The 25856-nt window shown below is 33.7% G+C and overlaps 1 protein-coding gene and 2 pseudogenes across 9 annotated transcripts in view; 1 reads left to right on the forward strand and 2 right to left on the reverse strand.

The window, feature by feature from the left end:
• Nucleotides 1–2336: 2336 nt before the first annotated feature.
• Nucleotides 2337–25856, reverse strand: part of HNRNPR (heterogeneous nuclear ribonucleoprotein R) — a 29745-nt gene continuing 6225 nt past the window's right edge. For 3 of the 9 annotated variants that reach the window (XM_011357571.2, XM_011357565.2, XM_011357566.2), the window contains 9 exons: nucleotides 25495–25602; nucleotides 23369–23482; nucleotides 16762–16839; nucleotides 14424–14600; nucleotides 12550–12685; nucleotides 9946–10160; nucleotides 5757–5906; nucleotides 3752–3873; nucleotides 2337–3612 (listed from right to left, as the gene is read on the reverse strand). In XM_011357571.2, coding sequence (XP_011355873.1) covers nucleotides 3000–3612; nucleotides 3752–3873; nucleotides 5757–5906; nucleotides 9946–10160; nucleotides 12550–12685; nucleotides 14424–14600; nucleotides 16762–16839; nucleotides 23369–23482; nucleotides 25495–25575 — 1686 coding nt within the window. In that variant the 5' untranslated portion in view covers nucleotides 25576–25602 and the 3' untranslated portion in view covers nucleotides 2337–2999. The remainder of the gene's footprint in view (nucleotides 3613–3751; nucleotides 3874–5756; nucleotides 5907–9945; nucleotides 10161–12549; nucleotides 12686–14423; nucleotides 14601–16761; nucleotides 16840–23368; nucleotides 23483–25494; nucleotides 25603–25856) is intronic. The other 6 variants (XM_011357570.2, XM_011357569.2, XM_011357567.2 and 3 more) reach the window with 5 other exon arrangements.
• LOC111738274 lies at nucleotides 6748–6866 on the forward strand (annotated as a pseudogene).
• LOC111738238 lies at nucleotides 19871–19989 on the reverse strand (annotated as a pseudogene).

Consider the following 25856-nt stretch of genomic DNA (forward strand, 5'->3'; position numbering starts at 1 on the left):
CAGATTTCAAAGTCAAATGAGAGAAAAATTATCTACTAACAGAAAGCATTGGGCCTTCTTATGCAGAATAACCCCAGTAACTAAAAAACTGAAAAATATTTATGCTGAACTCTTTTTTTTCAAAAAACTAACTACAGAACCATAGTAATTCAATTTCCATATCAATTGATCAAATAAACTTAAATTAGAAATCTGGCAACTTATTAGAACTTTTTTGCTTTTAAAAAATTAAAACACCGTCATATAAGTACATCATTTAAGCAACTGCTATAAATGAGTGATCAAATAAAAATTAGCATTCCATTTTGGGGAAGGGGTCTATTTGTCAATCTCAGGTGGGTGCCTACAGAGAAGAGGTCTACTTGAATATAAAGTAAATATACTTCCCAACACACACATTACTGTAGCAGGCTCATAAATAAAACCAAATGAATTAGGTTGGGGAACAAAAAAGATGGCAGGAGGGCAGAAAATCAAATTTCCCAGAACTCATACTTTGTGCCTATTTAAAAAATCTTTAATGCAAATATGAAGACCTCCTTAAATTAACATTTTTTTAGGTTTACATATTAGATTGCTAGATTTATTTTTGTGAGAAGATGAGCTCTGAATCTATTTTCTCTAAATGCTGCTAAGGCAATAATTTACAAGACATCAACAAGGGGAAAGCTCTAAAGTGAGATTTAATATTTACAGTTATGTTCTTCTGTTAAATAGCCACAAAAAAACCTATAAAGTAATATTAGAGGAACATTTCTATAGATGAATAAAATATAATTTGCAATTAAAGAAAAGAATTTTGATTTGGAACCCAAGTTTTGTTCTTATGTTTTTGCTAAGGTTTATATTTTAGGATGGATGGGGGAAGCACAAATTACTTTTCTATAATCACTTCTATTCCCAGTCCTAATTTTCTTCGTGACAACTTTGTAGTTGGTACCATCTAATTTTTAAGAAATATAAACAACGAATTTTATTTGTAGACCCTTTCTTCTCTCCAAGAAAAATCAGGGTTTTATTTAAGTCTCATTTAGATTTACAGTTATAGTTTCAAATTGTATTTTCAAAGTTTAAAATCAGCATTTAAAGAATGTTTGGTGTCTTTACTTACACACATGGGCATTAAAAAAAGATGGATCTAAGCTTTACCAAACAGATACCCATGTTGACTTGAAACTACTCTTAAAACAGACTACACAATTTATCGGTTTATAAAAACATAATAGTATTAATAATGCCCATTAACTTACTGTACTATATAATTAAGTGAACTTTTAAAGAGAAATGGGATATACTGACTTTCATCAGCAAATATTTTCTTACTTTAAATCAAGAGCTGCCATAAAACTCAAAACATGATCTAACCAAATTCACAAGGAATTAAGTGGGTAATGATTTTGAAATCCAACTGCTGTCATAACAGACACCAAACAGGAACAAAACACAAAATAAAGGTGTGTCTGTTATTCCCCAATGGCTTATTTTTATAATTTAAAAACATTTTAGACCCACCTAAGAACAAAACGAAAGGGAAAACTTTATGATAATTTAAAAGTGATCCAGACTTTTCTGTACTGTAAAGTCTGGATTCTTTTTGTTCCTCTGATTCTCAAACAAAAAATTCATTCCAATAAATCAGAATTTATAAAGGAAACAGGGAAATAGATGTTATGAATTGGCCAACAAAAACTTTAGCCATTAGGGATAGTTAAAAAAATAAGAGGTATTAATAGAAAGTCAGATGTAAGTCTACTAGATACTTTTAAGCCTCTCTTAACAAGCCTCGTGTTTCTCAAAGCAAATTTACATAGTAATAGAAAATTATATTCCTAACCAGTAACTGAAGTGCTATTTCCTATCACGTATACTAAAATTGAGTTCAGTACGCAGTGCAATTGACGCCACAGTACTAACATTTTTCCTGTTATATACATTCATTTATCCAGCAATAAAGTTTTCAGACAACAAATCATCCTTTATAGAAAGAAATGTGGGTCAAAATAAATTGCAGTCTGCTTCCCTAACCCCATTTTATTTAATGCAAATTATCCAATGCCTGCAAGAATATTCAAAAGCCTTTGAACCTGTTGTATAAAAATAAAGGACAAAATTTCAAAATCAGAAAAGACTATGAGAGAACACCAATCAATGAAGTGTTATTTGGAATAAATACTAGAATTTAGACTAATCCTCAGTCTGATAGCCACGATACATATTGGAATAGACTTTTGCATGAATTTGATCACTCACATAGGCAGTTATAGTTTGAAAACAATATTCCTTGCAAGGATTACGAATAAAATAATGTTTTAGGACACAATTGAATTTGAAATAGGTAATGTTTTGAATAGATTTTTGAGTTTTATTGAAATCTTACATGAACAAGAAATTGGAAATACAATCACATCAAAGAACAAATTGTCACGGCTTTGACGTTTAAGCCAAACAAATTTTGTAGGGCAGATTTCAAAAAGGTGTGAAGTTATAACAATTTAAAAACACAGTTAACCTACTTCTAGGAATGCAAAACATACAATCATAGGTTATTTTCAATACAAGAAAACTTAAATTGGTTTGCTTTAATTTCTTAAAACTACTAAGACAAAGCACTAGCTTGTATTTTTATTTACAGCATACTCCATACTCCTATGTAATCTATCTCAAATCCAAAAAATGAAACTGTCCAAAACCAAAGGTTCTGCAAAATCATGATTTAACAGTGTGCTCAGCTTGTTTTGAAGCTAAAATGAAGCCTGAAACGATAAAAGCATTGTAATCCCCAGAATAAGGGAACTCTGCAAGCCCAGTAATGTCCAAGAGCATTTATGAAAAGAGGAAAAAAATAAAAAGACTTGAGTATATACACAATAGTGATTTCTTCAGCCCAATACAAATGGCAGCAAATTGCTAAAGATGAAACAGTTAAGCCAATTTTTTTGAAGAATGTAGATCTAGAGCCAATCGTATCTTGCCAATATCATTTTCAAGCCCTCACTTGTCTATTTCCACTGTTGCCCATAAGTATCCTGATAAAATTCCTGGTTGTCATTATTGTAACCATAGTTACCAGAATAGTCACCACCTTGCTGAAGCGGCTGCTGAGCGATGGGTTGGGAACCCCAGTTCTGTTGGTTGTTGGTCTGACGGCGCTTGGAATCAGGCTGGTTGTACCCATCTGCCTTTCTCTTGCCTCCTACATTGCCCCCACGATTGCCCCGAGCTCCACGAGAACCACGGCCTCTCTGTTGTTGTGCAGGACCCCCTCTGCCACCCCTAGAGCCTCTTGGTGGTCCCAAAGGTGCCCCCCTCTGTGAATAGCCAGCTCTACCTCTTGGAGGTGGTGCTCCCCGCCCCCTTGGTGGTGGTGGAGCACCTCGCCCTCCCCTTCCTCCTCCTCTTCCTCTTACTGCATAGCCATCATCATAGCCGTAGTAGGGATCTTCATAGCCTCCACGATAGTCGTGATAATCATAACCATAGTAATCGTCATAGTAATCTTCATAGCCATAGTAATCTGGAGGGTAGCCATATCCACCTCTCCCCCCACCACGACCCCGACCTCTAATTGGAGGTGGCATGCGAGGAGGAGGGTGATAGTAATAATCTTCATACCTAACAATAGAGGGAAGGGAGAAAAAGAAAAAACAAATTAGTTTACTTCAATACTCTTCTTGATTTTGTTTTATCAACCTGATTTCTATTATCAAGTTATTCTCTGTTCAAAGGTATATTTGCTAAAATGCAGACTCACGCAGTGCTTCTGGAGGCCTGTCTAGCAGCTTGGCGCTCTTTCCTTTTCTTGTCTGGTGGCTTGGCTAAGACTATTTCAATCTCTTCCCCTTCTATTTCTTTGCCATTCATTTCATCCATGGCCTATACAAAATTAGAAAAATAAATTTATTTTACAAGCAACAGTATTTTAAAACATAACTACATAAACATATCTGTGCCTGTTAATACACGAATTAACAATTTCCTTAAATATTTTAATTTGCAAAAGATGAAATCTAGCCACAAACCTTTCAGGATTCAAATTTTTAAATAATAAATACATGATATTCAACATGTAGTTCTTCTACTGTTCTTCCATAAAAAATTTTAAGGCTATTAAACACAAATGAGGTTACTGAATGAGGTCAGCAGTGAAATTCAACAAGAAACTGACCAAAAAAAAAAGCCTGGGTTTACCTTGCAATACTTAACCTGGAACATACTTTGCCTGAACAGTTAGAAGCACAGAGCCCAGGAAAGGCCTAGACTCAAGTACTCACGTGGAAAGCATTCTATGTTCTAGTCCTTTATTTATGTTGTTCCACCTAACAGCCTCTGCCATACTTCAAGTCTCAGGTAACTCAGTAACAAAATATCGCCTCCTCACCACAGCTTTTCTATTTCCCCATACAACTTTTTCCTCTCTGGACATACATAAATATTCTATCCATAATGAGTATTTAGTGATTTACAAATCTCTAGACAAAGATTAAGTCAGTCTAGATATTAATTCCCCCCCCCCTTTACCACCTTAGCTTTTGGCTAACTTCAGCTAAAGAAACTAAATGAGTCTTGGTATAAATAAAGAATAGAGAATCTACTCTTACCTGGCCATCCTGATTCCCAGATGTTGAGCTAAAAATTTTATGATTTCAGACTTCTCTGGCAACCACCCTACCGTTTTTTATGCAACCAGTAATTTAATACCAAGTGAATCAAAGGAATATTCAGAAGGTATAAATTTTATTAGTTATCTGTGTTTAACACCACTGGCAATTTAAGAAGGCAAACATTAAATTCTATATTATGCTGTGAATTTTATAAGCAATACTGTCTAATTAATTAATGCCATCAAAAAGCAAATCAATAAACTTTAACTAGTCAAAAATTCTTCTATAAGGTACATTTAAAACCTGTACCCTGGGCAGGAAACAAAAACTGCTCAACTAAGAGGTGGTACCACTCTATTGATAGAACATGTAGAAAAAGAACCAAGTCTGAGTCACTGAGGATTTTGGATCCATTTTCCCGGTTACATAAAAAGGCTTCTATTAGTATCCCCCCACCCCTGCAAAAGAGAGAACAAGAGGAAGAAGAACCTGGAAATTTTACCTATCAAAGATGGTGCTGATCCATTATCAACAGAAAGGAGCAATATTTAGGTTTTATGTTCTAGACACTGTATGAAAACACTTTTTTCACACTTTTCATTACGATCATCAAGGAATAAATCAATTATATCCAAGAAATATGTCTACTATCATCGAAACTGATAAAAGTCAAATACTATTAGAATTCTAAAATAAAGGTGAAACTATAAAGAACCATTACCTCAAAACACATCTACTGAATTAAATATGCTGTACTGTATGTAAAGTTATGTACACAGCTCAGTTTCTTTCAAAGGTCCACAAACCAAGGTAAACAAAGTAGTTTTAATACATTTGTTATCTGTTTAGTATTTATAGCAGCTAATTATTATGCCTGTAATATTCCAAGGCATGCTGCTATCAAAACTTAGGTTTGCAAAAACAACAGATTATAAAAATAACTTGCCTGACATCACAAACCTAGTTAGTAATGAGTAGGCTTTGAAATACAGAGTCTTTCTTGTTATACTACCACTTCACAGAAATTATTAAAAGAAAGTTTCAGGGTTCAGCAAAGCTGAAAACTAATTTTATTTCTGTTTTTAAAGTCACTTTATGTATTTAGCAAGTTTAACAGAATTCTAATATTAAGAACCAAAATTTCAAAATTTCTACCTTAACAGCTGCTCCTCTGTCTTCAAAATGAACAAATGCATAATCTTTCAACTTCTTCACTCTTTCGAGTTTTCCAAATTCAGAAAATGACTTTTCCAGTATTTCTTCTGTCACTGTAGTAGCCAAGTTTCTCACAAATAAAACTTTCACCTAATAGAACAAATATACAAAATTGGCATTGGCTACTTAACTTTAGCTCGTCTTAAAGTGTTGCTTCCTATCTTCACGGCATAGGTTTTTCTTCTCTAAAACATTAAGTGCTGTATAAAAACTACCAACGAAATGATTCTGATACTAGTTACCAATTTATATAAATTATTGGTTCCTTCTCCTGCCCTATCATTAAAGTACCTAACACTGTGAATAGCACCTTCAAGAAACCAACATATAATTATTACTAAATTAACTTACAAATTTAACATAGTCCCTAAGTTCCTGCTAAAAAAAGTTTTTCTCATTTTTTCCCCTACAACTAGATAAGGTGATTCTAAAGTTCGTATAAAAAAACAAGCAAGCAAGAATAGCCAGGAAAAAGATAAAAACAAAATTTAGAGACTAGCCCTACTAGATAAAACCAACTATAAAGCTTAAATCATTGAATTAGTGTAGTGTTAATCTGGATGAAGATAAAAGCTGTATCCATATCTCACAATATATACCAGGATACTCCAAACAGACCCCTTGCTTCCCAAAAAAAGGATGTCAGGGGGACTGAAAGTATTAAAAGAAAATAACGTTATAGAAAATTGTACTGGGAAAGGCTTCATGACTTAAAATCTATACTATAAAGGAGTGATGAGTTCAACTCCCCAAAATAAATGACTTCTACATGGAAAAAAATAACACAAGCAAGGTCAAAAAACAAACAACTTATACTACACTCCTTCTTTTACATCAGGGTCCCACAAAAATAAAAAACAGAAAAACTAAATAGAAAAATAGGCGAAATTCCTGATTACATAATTCATACAAAGCAGCACAAATGGCCCTTAAACACGGCCATGCCACTCTGAACGAGCCCGATCCCATATGATCTTGGAAGCTAAAAAGAGTCAGACCTGGTTAGCACTTGGATGGGAGACCACCTAGGAAGACCAGGTGCTGTAGTTGTAAAAAATAAAAATAAAAAAATAAGGGACTGTAAGCTGACAAGGTCCTTGCAATCTGTGAGGTCGACCAAGGGTTGCCTCGCCTAAAAAAAAAAAACAAAAAACAAAAAAAAACACTCATACATAATGAGAAGAAAAATCTTAATGGCTCTGAGATACCATTTGTTATCAGACTGTAATCTAAAAGTTCCACCATACACTATTTTGACAAGGATGAGGAGAAAAGAGGCCTCTTGTTTTTTGCCAATAGGAGGGTAAAATGAGACACCTCCTACAGAGGGGAATCTTAAAAATAATAGATATACATTTACTCTTTGGCCACAACTCTATCCCTGAGAATCTATCCCACAGATATATCTGCACTTATAACAACTGACATCATACAAGCTTATTCATTACAGTATGACGAGAGCAGAAAAAACACAATATATAGCTGGTTGAATATACCATGGTACATCCACAGAATGGAGTATTATGTAGCCACAAAAAAATGAGAAAGAGCTCTAACAGCTGATATGGAGATTGCCAGGATAAATTCTTGGTAAGACATTTTTTCATCTCCAAAATGGCTCCAACTTATAGTCAATGTGATAGGCAAGCACTGTGTCATAGTTTAATGGGCAAAATTTTATAATTTCTTAGTGGTACATATAATGGTATACTTTCCTTAGAGCTGATGCAATATAATGGTAAATAAAATAAATATAGATCAGTAAATACGGTTAAGTTGCCAGAAACCACCTGTGTAAGAAATAAAGAATATATACTTATATTTGTCTGTATTTGCCTAAGGAAACATTAAAAGGATAAACCATAGTCTACTAAAACTGGATGCCCAGAGGGACATGGGGATATGGTAGATTGGGCTACAGGTGGAATTGGGACTTCTCTTGTCTGTACCTCTCTATAGAATTTTGATATTTGAGCTAAGAATATACATTACCTAATCAAACAAACAAACAAAAAAATGAGCATATCTACTGAACAAACTGTTGCCTTAGGTTGAGATTTTATGAATAAAAAATATTTGTGGAGAAAATATTAATTCAATGGGTGAAAAAAAATGTAACATTTTCCACTTGTCCCTCTACTCTACTTTTCTCAATGCTGTCAATACTGAGGTCTAACTCTACATTAAGACAGGCCTCCAATAATTTACTTTTAAACTTAACATGGATCTTTTATTCTTTTGAGATGAAACCACAATATACTATATAAAAATTACTTGTTGAAATTGTATTAAGAAAGATACATTTAGGCTCTTACATTGTGTTTGATTATAAAACTAACCCAACTTGGCAAAAGATCGTCAATAAATTATAACTGATAAAGTGAAGTAACAGTAGCAGCTTTGGTAAACTCCTCATTAGAAATCAAGAAAGGAGTCAGTATTATTCAATCAAATTTATTCAATTAGTATTGTTCAAGTTTACAGAAGTCTCTTTTTCATTCTGAAACTTGTTCTTGACGTTTTCTAACCCTATAAAAAGATTTACAATATATTTCAATCTAAAAGGTTACCAGCGGTATGTGAAAAGCGGTTGACAGGCAAATTAGTAGCTAGCTACACTTGAGATTTTCTCAGGATTTTATTCCCACCTCTTCTAATGTAATATATCTCTCATGCTATTTAGAAAATGTTTTTATAAACAAGCAATTAAGCTACAATCAATTTCTACAAGGTAAAGTCAAAGTTGTAAGGGATCCAAAGATATTTATCCAATCCCAATAAAATAGATGACATCCAGTAAGTTTGCTCAAAGTCACAATTTTATTAAAACAAGTGAAATTAAAGTTAAGCTAGTAAAAAAGAAATCAGGGCTATTTAGATTCCCAGTCCCTTTCCTTGATACCCATCTAACTCAAGGAAAATGAGAAGATACTGAGTAGCACTTCTGAGAGCCTCTGGTTCATTCTCAATGGATCTTCTCTGCTTAACCCAAAGATGTTTTTTGTCTATGAAAACTCTGTTATACTATCATAAACTGGGACTCTCCTCCAAACTATCAGAGTGAGGACTGCCTCCTAAGAATCTGAAATAAAAAGCTGGAGGAAAAGACTTCTCAGTCCAGAAGAATCCAACAACTAATTTATAACCATCCATAGAATTACCACCTCCCTGAGAAGGGAAAAGACATATACCAAAATACTCAAAAATTCACTAAAAGCAGCAGAAATGCAACTCTGATGTGTCCCTTCGATCCCAGGGGTCACCCCAAAGGAAAGCCTAAGAACCAGGATTCATGGCACTATCATTTACCAAGCAAAGATCTTAGCAATGCAAGTATGGGGAGAAGGAAAGTGAGGTCCCTCTACAGCAGTGGTCCCCAACCCCCAGGCCGCGGGCAAGTATTGATCTGTGGCCTGTTAGGAACTGGGCCGGCAGCAGAAGGTGAGTGGCGGGTGAGTAAGCAAAGCTTCATCTGTATTTGCAGGCGCTCCCCAGCACTACTAGCAATGTCACCTCAGCCCTGCCTCAGATCATCAGGCATTAGATTCTTATAGGGAGCACCAGTCCCTGGTGCCAAAAAGGTTGGGGACTGCTGCTCTACAGGACTTATTATGCATGTTTTCCTCTACCATTTAACAGCAAACATGACAACCCTTTGCCTTTCTTCACAGGGAGAATACTCTAAAGGAGCTTGATCATTAAAAAAGAAAAATTAAAAAAAAAAAAAAAGAGGAGAAAAATTAGCTGTAAATCTAAATAAAATATAATTCATGGCCATGTAATAAAAGACACAGTATATAACCCATGAAGATTATAATTCATAAGACCCTGTCATTTTCCCTTGTAAAACTTCTGTATAACTAAACAAGTTCTCAGTGTGTATAAAACGACTTAATCGAAAAGATTTACTTCCTTTTGTACATTTAATCTGCAGCAAAAGGGATGGTTAATGGAAATTCCTGGTTACTAAGAAAGGTTGTTATGTCTGGTGTTAAAGCAGGTCCTTGCCTAAACAGTTAAGACCAAAAGCTGCACTTTGTATTTATTATAAAACTCAAAAATTTGAGCTTGATTCTGAGTATAAAATTTAGATGATAACTGTACCTCCATCCCAAGCAATTGCATTTACCTTAGCCATGACTTCTGGATCTGGTTCTTCCACAGGGTCAGCCCATTCAACTGTAACTACATTTCCCCAAACTTTTACTTTTCCACTCATCAGCCGGCGTCTGGCTTGTGCTGCTGACTTGTGATCCTCGTATTCAAGGAAGCAGAACCCCCGATTCTTCTTTTTGTCATCGGGTTGATGATAGAGAATAACGTCCACCAAACCCTCTGTTAAACCAACAGCCAGATAAATAAGCCAAAAGCATCCACCACACATCTAATGATTAGGCAGACCTAAATCCACTTGCTGAAGAGCAAAAAATAACTGAAGAAGCCTCAAAATGATTCACTAATTACCTAGTAGACAATTAAATCAGTATTATTAGATATGAACTTTGTAACAGTATTTTATGTTCCCTTTTAAGGGGTCGTGAAGATATAACCATAAACAGCAGGTCCAACTTTGACATATAACATTCTACAGTGTCTTAGAATAGTGATATAACATGACCTTATAAGTTACGAAACACTACCAAATAACTTAGAAACCAAATTATTAATATAAATCAAAGAGAACTAACATTCAACAACTAATCATGTCCAAAAATCATCCTTGGCTCTAACTTAAAAGTTGTGGTTTTTAACAAATATGAAAATAACTGCTAAATATTGGTGTCCGTCTGGTCTTAGTTCTGTGCCCTCATCTTTCCATATGTTCCTTCTCAGTAATACCAGCTAGTTCTCACTTTTAAGTACTTTCTCTATCTTTAAAAATGCTTAGATTTTATTTCTAGCCCAGACTTGAAGACATTTCAAATATAACATGTCCAAAACTACACCACCACTCCCCAAATCTGTCTCTCTAGACTTCCCTATCTAATAAATAGTACCATCATCTGGGTTCTCAAGACAGAAACTGAACTCATTCTTGATTTCTTCCTTAACTTCATCTCCCCTACCTAATGCCAAGTCAATCTATCTTTTGCATCTCCAATGCTATTACCTTAGCCCAATCTCTTCTACCGGGACTACTACGAAAGCTTCTATTCTTAACCCCCTCTGAGCCATTACCATATAACAGTAGGAATAATATTCCATAAACAGATGTTATACCCTGCTTAAGACCTCCAAATACCTTCTCATTATACATACAATAAAACCTAAACTCCTTACATGGTCTACTTCACCGCATATAATTCTATTCTTAATTCTACCTTTTAACAATACTGGCCTTCTCTCTGTTACTTTTATACACCAAGTTCTTTCTTGCCTTAGTGCCCTGGCATGTGTTGCTCTCTTGGAATGCACATCTCTTTGCTCTTTACATGGTACACCTTCCTCATTCTTCATGTCTTGGATGAAATGTCACATTATCAGAAAAGCTTTCCATAACCATCAAAAAACACAGATAGCAGCTATTCTCTAGCTAAATATCCTTTATTTCCCTCTTCACAGTGCTTATCAAAATGTGTAAATATTTTTTTGTCTTATCTCTTTCCCCCAAATGTAAGTTCTATAAGGGCAAGGAATAGATCTCTCTGATTGACCACTGCATCCCAGCACACAGCATAAATACCAGCACTTAATAGGCACTGGATGAACACTTGCTGAAAGAATAAACGGATATGAAGCCAGAAAGGAGCTGGCAGGCAATAAAAACATGATGAGGTCAAAGAACTGTGCCATTAGGGCTATCTGACCAACGCAATTGATGGATAGTGGCAGTGGTTTCAAAGTGGGATGCTAGAAGTCAAGATTCCAGAGTGGCTAGAATATGTGGCGACAAGATCCAGAATGTGACCTGGATGTAGGGGAACTGAAGTAGAGGAGTGGATATGAGGTGGTCACAAAACAGAGGCTAGGGCATTAGATGGTTCATCCACATAGATATAAAAGTATTAAGAGTAAGTCGATTTAGGGCAGAAGAGGAAGACAGTGAGCCAGCAGCAATCTTCAATTAATGAAAGACTAAAATCAGAAGAGCAAGAGATGACAGCTTGAAGGAAAGAGAAAGGATAGGTATGTCTGGATGACAAAATATAAAGGATTAGTGGTTTTTAAAAGGGAAAGCAATGGTCTAAAACAGTGTTGAGCCACAGCTGTCATTTAGTGGTATCCATCAGCACTTAAAAAATGAAATGGAATAGAAAATATCAGACTAAAGCATGTATAATAAGTGAAAGCATGGTTTCATTAAATTTTGTTACACAGAAATGTATATAGACTTGTGATATAAAATGCACTTCTGCATCAATTCCATGAATTTAGACTTGGAAATTTTGAAAAATCTGATCTAGAGGAGGCAAAAGGAAAGAGGAGGATAAGAACTCTCAACCCGTTGGCCCTAAAGCACACTGAATGTCAGAGGGGAAAAGCCTTCACTTGAGGGCTACAGGACAAAGACTCTGGCAAAAGAAAAGGTTCAATTAAGGCAAAGAAGGGGACATTCCAAGAAATTTAGGATATGAGGGAACTTGCTTAGTCCAAACCACTATAAAGCAGAAAAGAGGTGATTTAGACACTGAATAGACATTTGAATTCTTAAGATTAATATAGACCTTTTTTTTGCACTAATAAATAACCACAGATTTCCCAAAACTAACTTCTAAATACATTTTTGTTTTACCTGTGACTTTACTGAATTCTTCCAGAATGTTTTCTTTAGTCTTATTCTTCGGAATTGATCCAACAAAAAGCCTGTTGTTTGCCACAGAAATGCACACTCCAAGATGTTTACCAGGGCGGATTTCATAGCTGTCACACTGCAAGGAAGAAAAGAACCAGATACCCCACAACCACCCCTAACTCAGGACTGATCTCGATCTAAAAAAGTTAACAATTTACGGTCAAACACTCCCTGCTTCGTGAACTCAGAGTTCCTTCAGGCTTGCCAAAATATAAATGTGTAACTAAAACAGTCTCATTTCAGCTTAGTTCACTGCTCCTCCATATATAAATGATTCAAAGTTATTCATTTTATTTTTTTAAATATCTTACTTCATGTGGTGACAGGAAGAAATCTAACTATAGGGGGTGAACACACAGTGTAAATATATATATATGCCTTACTGTTAAAGTGTATATCTAAAACTTATTGGATTTCGTTAATGTCACCATAAAAAAAATAAAATAAAATAAAAAATAATAAATAAAAAAAAATCTTATTTCATATTTCAACTTTATCTAAAATTTTTTTCCCAGAGAATTTCAGAACAACTACCAGAGACTTATTATTCAGGGTCCTTAGAAAGGAAATTAGATCTAGATAAGCCATAAGCAAAATAATAAAATATAATGACTATGTTTAATCAATGCAAAAAAAAAGTAATACTTCATTCTACACAAAACAGAATTCTAAATATATACACATAAGGTTTTAAACTGCGTATCAAACACAATCCTTTCAAAATTATATGAAATGACAGGAATAAAAAATGTTTTATTTAAATCACTGTATACTGGTTTCCTTGATAAACTTTAGCTTCTCATGCTTCAACATTACTTACCATTTACTAAAATATGTCATTAAAAAATGAAACCATCCATACATTGCCAGAAATGTAGAAATAAAGCTTTGAAAACTTCTCAATATTAAATAAACAAACTGTAAGGAAATGTCCATAATAAAAACTAAAGTCTGGGCCAAGCCAGAAGTGGAACTAATTTAGAAGCAATTAATGAAACCAAAGAAAGACTTGATAAAAAGGTTATCATTCCAGAAGGATTAGAACTAGACTAAGTGAGGTCTTTACATGTTTAGCAAAAGTTTATGCCAAAACATGACAGTTATTTTAAGTTACTGAGATGGTTGTATCTTAATGCAGTAAGACTGAAGATATACTTAATTTGCAGAACTTTGTTACTACTACTACTGCTCTGAAATAAGGGCAAAAAGTAAAAGGCCCTACAGAAAAGAATTAGTAAACGACTATTTTATAATAGAAAAGAGAAAGATTAAAGACAGAGAGGACTGAAGAGCTCAGAAACAAAAAGATAGAAAACAAGAACATACTTAGAAAATAAATAAATTGATTACGCTGGGACAAAAATAAAAAAGATTCACAACCATTTCCTGAATTGTATCCTGAAAGTCACTGTCGCCTATTGTTGTTTCCCAGAACCTATCTCAGCCTTCACTGCACTTTAAGAATCCTATCCTAAAGTATAACAGCAAGAACTGACATCCTTTTTTGTCCTAAATCAAAAGAGAACTGCAGAAGCCAAATATTCAAATGAAACTTTAGATATTAATCATTCTAATGGATAACTTTTATAATTACGGGAGACTTTCCCTAACACATTATTTCTTGAGTACTTTCATTTTTTTTACTTTTATAATCAGAAAAAATAGAGCAAAGGTTACATACCAGTTCGCTCAATATAAAAACATCCAAAGCAAAAACTAAATAAAATAAAACAATGTTAACCGCAAACATTTTTACTTGAGGTAATTTTCTCAAATAATGACTTGGTAGACAGTGGGTATTTGTTATCACATACCAGTTTAACAGCTTCCTGTGCAGCTTCCTTTCCACAGAAGGTGATAAATGCATACCCTCTGTTCTGACCAGACAGTGGATCCATCATAAGACGTAGATCCCAAATGGGACCAGCCTTTTCAAAAAGGGGCACCAACTCATCCTCATATAAATCTCTTGGTATTTTACCTACAAAGACCTGAAATAAAACCTCTGTATTAGAATCCCAATATAAGCATTTAATTTTAGAGCCATAAAGTCTAACTGCCTTTTCTTTAAGGGGGTGGGGACACAGAGATAGTCAAGAAAAATGGAAACAATTTAAATCTTACAGAACTAACTCTAGTTTTTATTATTATGACTTCAGAATCATCAATATAGAATATTCTATATTAAAAATGGAAACTGACCAGTAAGTGTGCAAAATTTGTACTAAAATTTGAAAATTATGTCTTTTGCTCACAAAAATAAAGAGCATGTATTATCTTCATGGAAATATAATGTCTGTGTTTTTATAAAAATAATTAAATACAAGATTTATGTGGTCTTCCTCAAGTTTTCTCAACTCTAATATCTTTACTATTAAGAACTCCAGTGCTTCAATGCATCCTCTTTCTCCATCAGAACATTAAAAATATAAAAAAATTCTTCACCATATGAAGATTTGGTGTTCTGTCTTAATTAAAATTACATAATAGGATTAAATTGTAATATACAATGTTAAATTAGAATTAAATAATCAGAAACCTTCTCAGTATTTATCATCAGACCACAATTTTCTTCAAGTTTCCACCATGTCAGCAACATTAAAAACAATCTTTTACATTAAAGCATTTGCAATCCACACAGTCTTAAAGAGTAAATTAGTATTTGCATGAGATGAATTTTCTAGTCAAACTCTTCTACATCAACATTTCATATTCTGAAAAAATGACCTGATTAATAAGTAAGTAATAATAGCAATCCAAAAGATGTAAAATTATACTGAATATTAAATTTCTGATGTTTAAGTTCTACAAGTTGTGCTATCTTAATACAATCTTTTTCAAAATAATCGAATTCACCTTCACTGCTGTCTGTACCTGAGGTCTTCTTTGAATCTCTAGCATGATTCTCACGCAACCTATTCCAATTCTTCTATCTCCTTAAAGTCTCCAATGCTCATTCACTAAATCTCATTCTAAGATTGTCTGGGAAAGTTATTGGTTTCCTCATAGTCTTTCTTCTCAGCCTTAAAAACCTTTCTCAGTATCTATTTTCATACCTTTCCTTTGCCTCAGAGAGAGAAATTTACTTCCTTTCCACGGTTAACTCCTTTATCCTAATAAATAAGCTCATTTCTTCTCACCACCTTCTGGAAATCATTACAAACCTCTGTCCTTTCAAGTCTACTTTGCTCAGTACATCCTTTCCTTCCCACTGGTTCCTTCCTCTGTCTTCAAACATGCCAAATCTTTCATAACAAAACAAAATACCAACAAAAAATCCTTACTTTAGCTTATATATCTTTCCTTTCATTTTTATGTGCTTTGAACACACACCCCATGTTTTAATTCACTTGTGCAGTTATTCTTTTCAACACATCTACTATATGCTTAGTACTATGCAGCTACAGTGAAATATATATAAAACATTTAAAGTGTCATCTAAATGATATCCCTACAGAACCATCTAACGAAAACTTACTCTGAAAATCACTTGGCATCTATGCTCTCTCTAAAATTGTCTTCTTCCTCTAACTCTAACACTAAACTGCATGCCCAATGTCATAATGGACTTCTAATAACCAAATTCAAGTCCTTCCTCAGTCTCATTGTCCTTGCCTTCTCAACAAATATTAACATTGGTGATGCTACCTTTTGAAAATTCTCTTCCCTTAGGTCTTCAGAATCCACCACTAACCTGGTATTTAATTACTTCTCTAGCCTTTCTATGGTGATTCTTCTATCCATCCAACAGTCTGTGTGTTTGCCAAGGTTATGGCTCTATCTTCTATTCTTCACTGTATTTTCTTTAAAGATCATATCCATTCCTAAAGTCTAAAACTATAAAGTTATCTCCCAGATCCACATTGCAAGACCTAATTCTGTAACTCCAACTACCTATTAAACATTTCCTCCTGATTGTCCTGGTTTTACCCTCAAATCATCAATAAGTCTAGAGCTCCCAACTTTTGTTTTTTGAATATAGATATAAGTATAGATAAGGATAACAATATCAGAATACTAATACTTATCAATGCATGAAAAACCTGTTCTAATTTTATTCTTCTTCCTTATAATTTTCTAAATATTCCACAATAAAGACATGTTTGTAACAAATGTTTCCTTTTTCCAAAAATCAAAATAACTAAAACCTACCGTTGTCAACCAGCTCCTCTGTTTTTTCGTCATTTCTCTTGGAAGAACATAATTTCTGCTGCCCTCCCCACAAGATGACTGAGGAAATAATATTCCCATTAATAAAAAAATCTCAGATATTTTGAATCCCCCCCCATTCCCATCCATATCCAATTAATGTTTTAAGTATCAGCTTGAAGTTGCTCCAATGCATAATGCCTAGCCTATACAGACAACTGGTTCCCTCTCATAAGACAAATTTTCATGAGACATGGAATCACATATACCTCGGACTCATGCCATGTACTTTTCTAAGTTCTAGAGATAAGTGAACACCACAGACAAGGTCTAGGCATTCATGAAGTTTATATTTTACTAATAGAGACAGACGAACTAAAAAAAAAAAAAAAAAAAAGTATGATTTCAGGAGGTGTTAAAGGCTAACAAATATAAAAGCAAGGAAAAGGAATAAATGAGGAAGATAATATATTTTAATCAAGAGGGCCTCCCTAAAGAGGTTAAATTTGAACTAAGACCTAAGTGAGAAAATTAAGTAAAAATCTAAGGAAAGAGCATTCCAAGGTGAGGAAACAAGTACAAAAAGATGAGAGTACAACTGACATAGCTGAAGAACAGCAAACAGACCAGTGATGACTGGAATGCAAGGCCCAAACAAAGAGTGTTGAAAAAAAGAAAAGACATCAGATTAAGTTAAACCATGGTTAGGAGTTTCGAGTTTTATTCCAAACATGCTGGGGAAGACAAGAGAGGTTTGAGCAAACGAGTGATCGGGTATGACTTATGTTCTAAAAGAAATATTCTGGAACTGGGTAGAAAATGGACTATATGGAGAAACTGGTCCGGTTAATGGGGCAACCCAGGCCAAGAGATAATGTGGCTTGGCATAGCAGAGTGATTGCTATAAATGTAGGAAAAATGGGAGAAATGATGAGTTTCAATTATGTTGGATTCAAATCTACATTTTAGTTACCTTGAACAAGTTTCTTAATCAGTGAGTCTCAATAGCCTCATCTGGGAATAACATTAGCAAGAGGGTTCGATTTCCACGAGAGCAGAGAGCTCACAACCTGTTTCTCATTTTACTCTCAACATTGAACACAGTGCCTGGGATATAATGAGTGCTCAATTTTGAATGAATGTATGAACAGTTACCTCACACAGTTAACTTATATCCTAACCGGATGCCATTTCTTCTCTCCTACTTAAGGACACATGGTCCAGCAACAATTTTATCATCTATTTCCCCTTTTATACATGGACTATTACTATTAGCACACAAGTATATAATAATTTCTCCCTTAATACTGAAATTAAAACTAAAATATATCTTGACTACAATACCTTTCAGCTATTGTCCCATTTTTCTGCTACACTTTGTAGCAAAATTGCTCGAACAACTGTATATAATACTTGCTGTCTCAAATCCCTCCTCTCTCACTCTCTTGAATCTTCTCCAAATCTGGCTTTTAATACCATTCCTGTCAGAGTAACTAATGACATCCACAGTGCCAAAATCGAATGTTGATTTCCCAGTCCTCATCCTACTTAGAAAGTTTGATATAACTGACCATCTTTCCTTCTGTGAAAACTTTTTTCACGTGATTTCTGGGACACCACACTCATTTTTCTCCCACCTCATTGGCTCACTCTTCTCTATTCCCTTTGTTAGTTCCCGCTTATCTCCTCAAACTCTTAAATGTTGACAGGCTGCAGGGATCAAATCTTAGACCTTTTCTCTTAGCTACACACACTTCCTTGGTGACCACATGCAAATTTGTGGTTTTTAAATACTATCTAGATGCATATGCCTCCCCCTACATTTAGAATCTCCAGCCAAAACTCTCTCCTGAACTCCAAGCTCATATAAGCAATTGATCATACAACAGTTAGCAATTTGGAAGTCTAAGAAACATCTAACATAACATGTCGAGAACTTAACTATCTTTCAAATCTGTTAATTTGTTCTTCTCTAAAGCTTTCCTCATTTCAATAAATGGCTACTCCATCCTTCTATGTACTCAGGTCAGAAGCCTTGAAGTTATCCTTGCTCCTTTCTCTCATACCTCCATATCCAATCCATCAATAAATACGGTTATATATGCCTTCAAAATATCCAGAATCTGACTACTTCTTGCTAGCTTCAGTTATACAACCTGTATTAGCGACTCGATAAACACTCATTAACAGCACAGCACCAAAAAAAGCTACTGATAAAAGGTGCCCTGAGATAAGAAATATACAAGGGTAACTGACGTTAATTTTGAAATGCACTTTTTTGGTGTGGCTAGACTCTCTGGCCTAGTCTGATTAGAGTATTTTTATATTTGAGGATATCTGAGTATTTTAAAACTGTTTTGGGAAGTAAATTCTGCTTTATGTTGTTTCTACTAATATAATGCAATGGTGCCCCATAATTACGTGCTTTACCAACCATATTTTCTCCCTACACATTACATACATATACATGTAAAAGCAAAGAAAGCACACATGCAGTGGCACTATGAAAATATATGACACAGAGGAAAGGGAAGAAACTAAGTGGCAGATTATTATACTACTTATATAACACTTGTACCTATATTTTTAGAACCAGACAAGTTTGCATCATTAAGCATACTCAAAGTGAAAAACATGTATTTTCAGCAAAAGTAATTACTTTGATGATTGAATAATCAATTTACAGAAAGGATTCATAAGAGCAAGCTCCTTATACTCTATCATTTGAATGTTAAAAGTCCAGCTGACAGATTTTCCAAGAGAATACTGTTTTATTTTAGAATATCTACAAATCTGTGGTCAACAAAGTACCCAATATTATAATCACTGAGGTCCATAAAGAAATAGACCAAAAATATTGATTATCTGAGAAATAGGAGGTAGCCTCATTTCGAAATCAGTTTAACTTAGGACATTAAAAGAACTTAAAAAGGTTAAAACTAAACAATATTCAAGAATTAAGTATCACTCCTTTTAAAGCATTTTAAGCTCAATTTTTAATTACCTAAATATTTTCTTTTGTTCTCTTTTTTTTTTTAAGGCGAGGCAAACCTTTGGTTGACTTCACAGATTGCAAGGACCTTGTCATCTGACAATCCCTGATTTTTTTAGATGCCTACAGCACCTGGTCCCTCTAGGTGGTCTCCCATGCAAGTACTAACCAGGCCTGACCCTGCTTAGCTTCCGAGATCAGACAGGATCGGATTTGTTCAAGGTAGCATGGCTGTAGACTTTCTTTTGTTCTTTTGTCTAAATATACTTTTACTAATCTGTTGGTCCCGGAGCCATTCTGGCTCCATATGAGCTATTCAAAGTAAACATTCAATCATGGGCAAGTAATCTTCCACCTCCCCTCCAGAACCAACAGAATCTGGTGAATACCATAACGACAGTTTTTCCTTTACTCACTCAGCATCAAGGCTTTAGAAAAGTTTTGGCTGTCTAATAGTGATCCATCGAATATTCTAACAGTAACAGAGGAAGCCCTTTGAGGCTCTGGAAGTAATCGACATAAGTAACCAGGCAGCTCAATAGTCTTTTGTGTATCTACTGGGGTTCTTCCATTATCCCATTTACTTGCTATATTGCAAACATGGAAGCTCTTCCTTATACACATAATTCAATTCAGGCACTACAAAGTCATATACTTTTAGGTTTCCATTAAATAGGTCTCTGTTACTGGTTCTGTAATACCTCCATTAGTGAATAAAACAAAGAATTAGATCTCAATCTACCATTTCCTTTGAATCCTTCAACAGAACACCAGTTCTATGTAGCTTAAACAAATAAAAGCTTACCATGTAGCCGTGATCTCCATGGATGTTACAGTTTTGTTAATGCAGACAAATAAAAATAGAATTTGTTCCCCAAAACAGTTTTATAATACCAGCTGAAGACTATGCAGATATTATAACCAGATTAGGTCTGAGAGCCATGGCACACTAAAAAATACATCCCAAAATTAATACCAATCATTCCTGTATATTTCTCATCTCAAGACAATGCTTGGTAACAATTTCTTGCTAATAATGAATGCTCATTTGTAGGATTAATTTACAGTAGATTTTATCCAAAGATAAACCACGAAGTCTTCTTATAACTTAATTTTGTCAGTCTCAGGAACTGACCCTAATTTCAACTTCCTCAATCAAGAGCTAAAAAATTTTAATGACTGTAATGAAACAAACAAAACAAAAACCTAAACCCCAGAGGATCAAAAAATATCAATTAAAACCAATTTATTAAATCTACCAGAAACCCAATATATTAAAAACCTATTTTTCTGATTTTTCAAAACTTTAATTTTCAACAAGTACAGGTCAAATCTCGGGAAACTTAAATTTATGAGAGGAAGCCAAAACTTTACACTGTGATTCTGTTGTAATAAATTGTATGACAAGAGTGGCTTAGGCTGATCTCATACTGGGATTCTGCTACAATACCTACTGTATGTAATTATATCTAATATAGAGAAAAAAATCTTCTAAAGAAGCAATGCAATTTAAAAGAATGTATACATATTTTACAATTAGCACTGTAATTATAAAATTGTTTTTAACCGGATACCAACTATTTGTTTCTAACTGGATACTCAAAACAATTTCCTATTAAATTGTTCGGATGCTTCCAGTAAAATCTTAGAATACTAGCAAAGTCTTTCTTTATCTATTTAAAGCATAGATAAAATAAGTCTCCAATTAATGAGCTCATTAATGAAAGCAATCAAATAGGCTAAAAAAAAAGTTCATTTTTATAATTATGAAATAGATAACAACCAATTTTACACGAGGTTGTATTTAGCATTGGGAAGAATATAACAGTATTATATAGACTTAATGTTTATTCCTAAGGATTTTATAACTAGTTGAAAAAAAACAAAACTAAGATAAATGTTATAACTGATAAATACTAACATGGATATCATATGCTGAATGGTATACTATAGATAACTTTTTTAAACTGTATTCCCCTCTTGGAGGTATTGTAGGCTGTCTCAAAAACAAGGAAAAGGCACTTTAATTATTTTATATGAGGATTTAATTAAAAAAAAAATTCTGATACTAAGAACAAAATTCAAAACCATTAGACAAAAATACATATGCTGTACTAGTCTAAGAAAGCTGAACTATATTTCTATGTTCTTTAAAAATAAAATATAAATGTAGATTTGAAAGGATTCACTACATAGGCAGAAGATAAAGGATAGCAGGGAGGGGGAGTTAATGAGGGGACAAAAGTGAAAAAAAAAAACGCAAAAATATCATTCACTTGTACACTATGTTTTGATGACATTCACTCCTATAAGGAACATAGATGGCTTGGAGCCCCAATTTCAACACTATCAATAATTACATAACATTAAGTAATTCAGTTTTTTTTTTTTAAAAGAGACTAAACAATCATATATAGCTGATTCAGGTATTAAAAACACAAAAAGCTTAAGAGCCCCTTTACATTTTCTTTAAATATACAGAAATAGAAAAAAATAGACTATTAACTGTAATGTTTAAAAGAAATTCAGGAAACAAAGACCAGTGAATGTAAATTCCACTCTATATACAGAGAACACAACCAGAATTAGTTCTGATACAGATCTAAGAAATTATGTTACATGGTGATGTCTTTGTCTAGTTACGAACTAGAAATAATCTGCTTTTGGCTACCTGGAAAGTTAAGTTTTAACTTTTGAGAGTGTTACGGATAACAGTTTAAAATGAGAGAGTTAACTTTTAAGATTTCTTACAATTCTAACATAAGTAGGAGATATATAATACCACCCAAATATTTAACTGACATCATCACCTAAAGAAGCTACACCCATTACTTTGTTTTAAAGAAAATACTATAAAATTATCATTTAATCTAGTTTAAAATTTAAGTTACAAAGCCACAATTTTAGTATCCAAAGAAAAAAACTGTAACCAATCATTCATCAAATATTGTGTGCCTACTATATTGCTGCATTATGCAAGGCACTAAATACAGACAGTTGAAACACTAAATGAGAAAATGTCCCTGCTGTAACAGAGCTTACGTTTTGGCCCGTAGTTTTCTCCATTTAAAGGATTAAAATAGGCTAGCATGAAGGCATATGAAGAAACCTTTATGAAGGCACAGATGAAGGATGAATTACTTCTTTGTTCAAATATAAACCAATGTGCTCAACCTTTTATTCCACACCCTTCCCTTGTAAAACCCACTCCCATCAATAAATCTCTCAGTAAATATTGAGGACCCTCTATGTGATGGAGGGGAGGGAGGGTAAAGGAGAGAGGAAAAGCACTATTCAAAATCAGACATAAAACAAAACCAAAAAAAGAAAAAACAATTGTTTCTCTTGAATACCTCACCCAAACACCTAAAATGGTGTGTTGCTAGTCGCATAGTTTTAGCAATCAGCTCCAAGAATTCTACATTCTTTTACAAGGTGTTTGAGTATCTACTAGTCACATGATTACCTTTGCTTATGATGGCAGCAAAATACAGATGGATATCCAAAAAAATAATAGCTAAACTTTTAAAAAAGAATCAAGTATTTTTCCTAATTGCACAACAGAGAGAATAATCTACACACTGGAAAGATTTTGGCAAACAGCTGAAGAACACTTACTTCTGTTCCAATTCCAGGTTGCATGCCAGAATACACACTGTCTGGTGGAGGACCACCATACTTCCTCTGTCCTGTGGTTACATCCAGAGTATAACCAGTCCTCTCAAGCAAGGCCTAAAGATAATTTGTACAACTGTTTATTCTTGAATAATATCACAAATCAGTATATTAATATTTTCCAAAAGCACCTCAACTCTTAGGCTATGTATCTTATAATTAGGTTTAAAAAAAAAGTCAAAATTCACACTGGTTCTTCTCACATATTCCTCCCACTTTATTTTACTTCTCCTTTCCATACATTTAATGGAAAGGGTTATAGGCAAATTAAGTCTCTAAGGACACACCTTCTTCTGTTATGAGAACAGAAAAATGGGGCAAGGGTTATTAATAATTCAACACATGCTGAACCCAAGCTACCTACTCATATTTATGTAGCACAGTATTCCTCATTTTGCACCCCCTCTACTTCAATTAGACTTCTTTCCTTACTTGTTCCCTTTACATACCATACTTATATCCACCAGTGATTCTTTTCAAATAAAGTGTTCTCTACCCTTAAAAAAATTATAAGTCCTACCTCTCAAACAGCTTCTCTCATTTACTATTTCTCACATCTTCCTACTTTCTATTATACTCAAACAATTTAACTTCTACTTTGTTTGATCCTTTTGCTTTATATTCCTGCTATACCATAAACTCTGTAAGAACCAGACCATTTCTCATATAGCACAAACTCAAAATATTTGGCAATACCAAATGAATACAAATCAGGTTTCAAAAAGCAAAAACCTCATGTTTCCTGATTTCCAACCTTCCTCACAATATAATATTAGGTATCAAGAGGAATTGCAGAAAAGAAGATATTGTCCTTGCCCTTAGGTTTTGTTAGTTTATATAAAGGGCCTACAGAACAAAGCCACATGGGACAAAAAAAGAAGCATAATCTACCTAGAAAGGGAAGAATTCTTACACCTCAGGTTTTTAAAATTATACAATGTCAAAGCAACAAGAGATTTTAGACACCATCAAATTCAGTAGTTTTCAAAAATATCTCCATTTTTTACCTTTGACTCAAACTGAGCTACTCTACTTTTTTGTTTGTTTGTTTATGTCGTTCTACTTTTAAACACAGAAATACATGTAATATATAAAATATACATAATATGTATATTACACATTTACTCATGGTGGTACTTATATAACATGTAATACACACATATTACATATATTATACTTTATCAAGAGTAAATAGCTTTAGGGACATAATATAGGACTATTCAATGAAGTTATGTTTTTTGAAAAACTATTAATATGAAATGGAATTTTCACATATTTAATTATTTTTAAAATAGTAATAAAAGGATTATCATTTTACAAATGAGGGGGAAAAGTTATAAAAAGAGCTCTATATAAGCTAATTATATGACGGAAACTACAAGTTATATTTCCTATCTACGTAAAACTGTACAAACTTCAACATTAAATAACTATTTCAAATTGAAAAGTCTATTACTACAGCAAAACATCAATGTCCATCTAAGGAATTAGGTTCTCTGGTCTTTCACTAAAAGCCCCATATGTACCTTTCACAGCAGTGTATCTAAATAATAATAATAGTAACAATAATATCTCATAGTTACACAGTTCTTACAACATTCCAGGTATTATTCTAAGTGCTTTACATATTTTAATTCCTTTAATCCTCATGACAACTCTATGACGTAGGTACTATTACTATCCCCAGTTTACAAATAAAGAAACTGAAGTAATAAAAATTCAAAAGGAGGAAAGCAGTTATAAAAACACCTCTTTACCAAGAAAAAAGAAACAAAGTAGTATGAAAGAAACTGAACCAAGAAACATGACTGAGTCAACCCAAGATACTATTAAAGGAAGCGTCAATAAATATATACCATTCATAGACCAAAGAACAAGAAATAAGGGAGAGTCTAAATTAGAGTTTTCCACCAAATAACTAAATGTTTGCCCCTCAAATTCTTAAGTAATTTTCCCTAAATTATTACATTTCTAAACACTAATTTAAAAAAAAAAAGAGAACTATAAAAACCGTTTCTAGGAAGTAAGCATGCTATCTCATCATTAAATTCAATTTTGTCAAGTTTTACCTTGATCTTTGCTTCATCGGGTCCCTTTGTAGACTCTTGCACCTTGCTTCCCTGTTTCTCCCTTTGCCTGTAAGTCTTCATAACTCCACATAAAAATGCACTTTTGTTCTAGAAGAGACAAGTAATTCAATGAAAAAGAATTACTAAGAATCACTGAAGGGTCAAATACATAATTAAATTTACATTTCTGAAAACCAGAATTTTAACAAAATCTCTACTCATTTATTCACTCAACAAATATTTGCTACGTGGTTACCATGTGCCAGAGACTGGAGCAGAAAGCAGTAAAGACAGCCAAGGCCTCAGAGAACTTACCTTCTACACTGGCAAAAGTCTTCCATTTGTTGATATTTAAATGCATA

The sequence above is a fragment of the Pteropus vampyrus genome, unplaced genomic scaffold (genome assembly GCF_000151845.1).
Source record: "Pteropus vampyrus isolate Shadow unplaced genomic scaffold, Pvam_2.0 Scaffold36, whole genome shotgun sequence".
Lineage (NCBI taxonomy): Eukaryota > Metazoa > Chordata > Mammalia > Chiroptera > Pteropodidae > Pteropus > Pteropus vampyrus.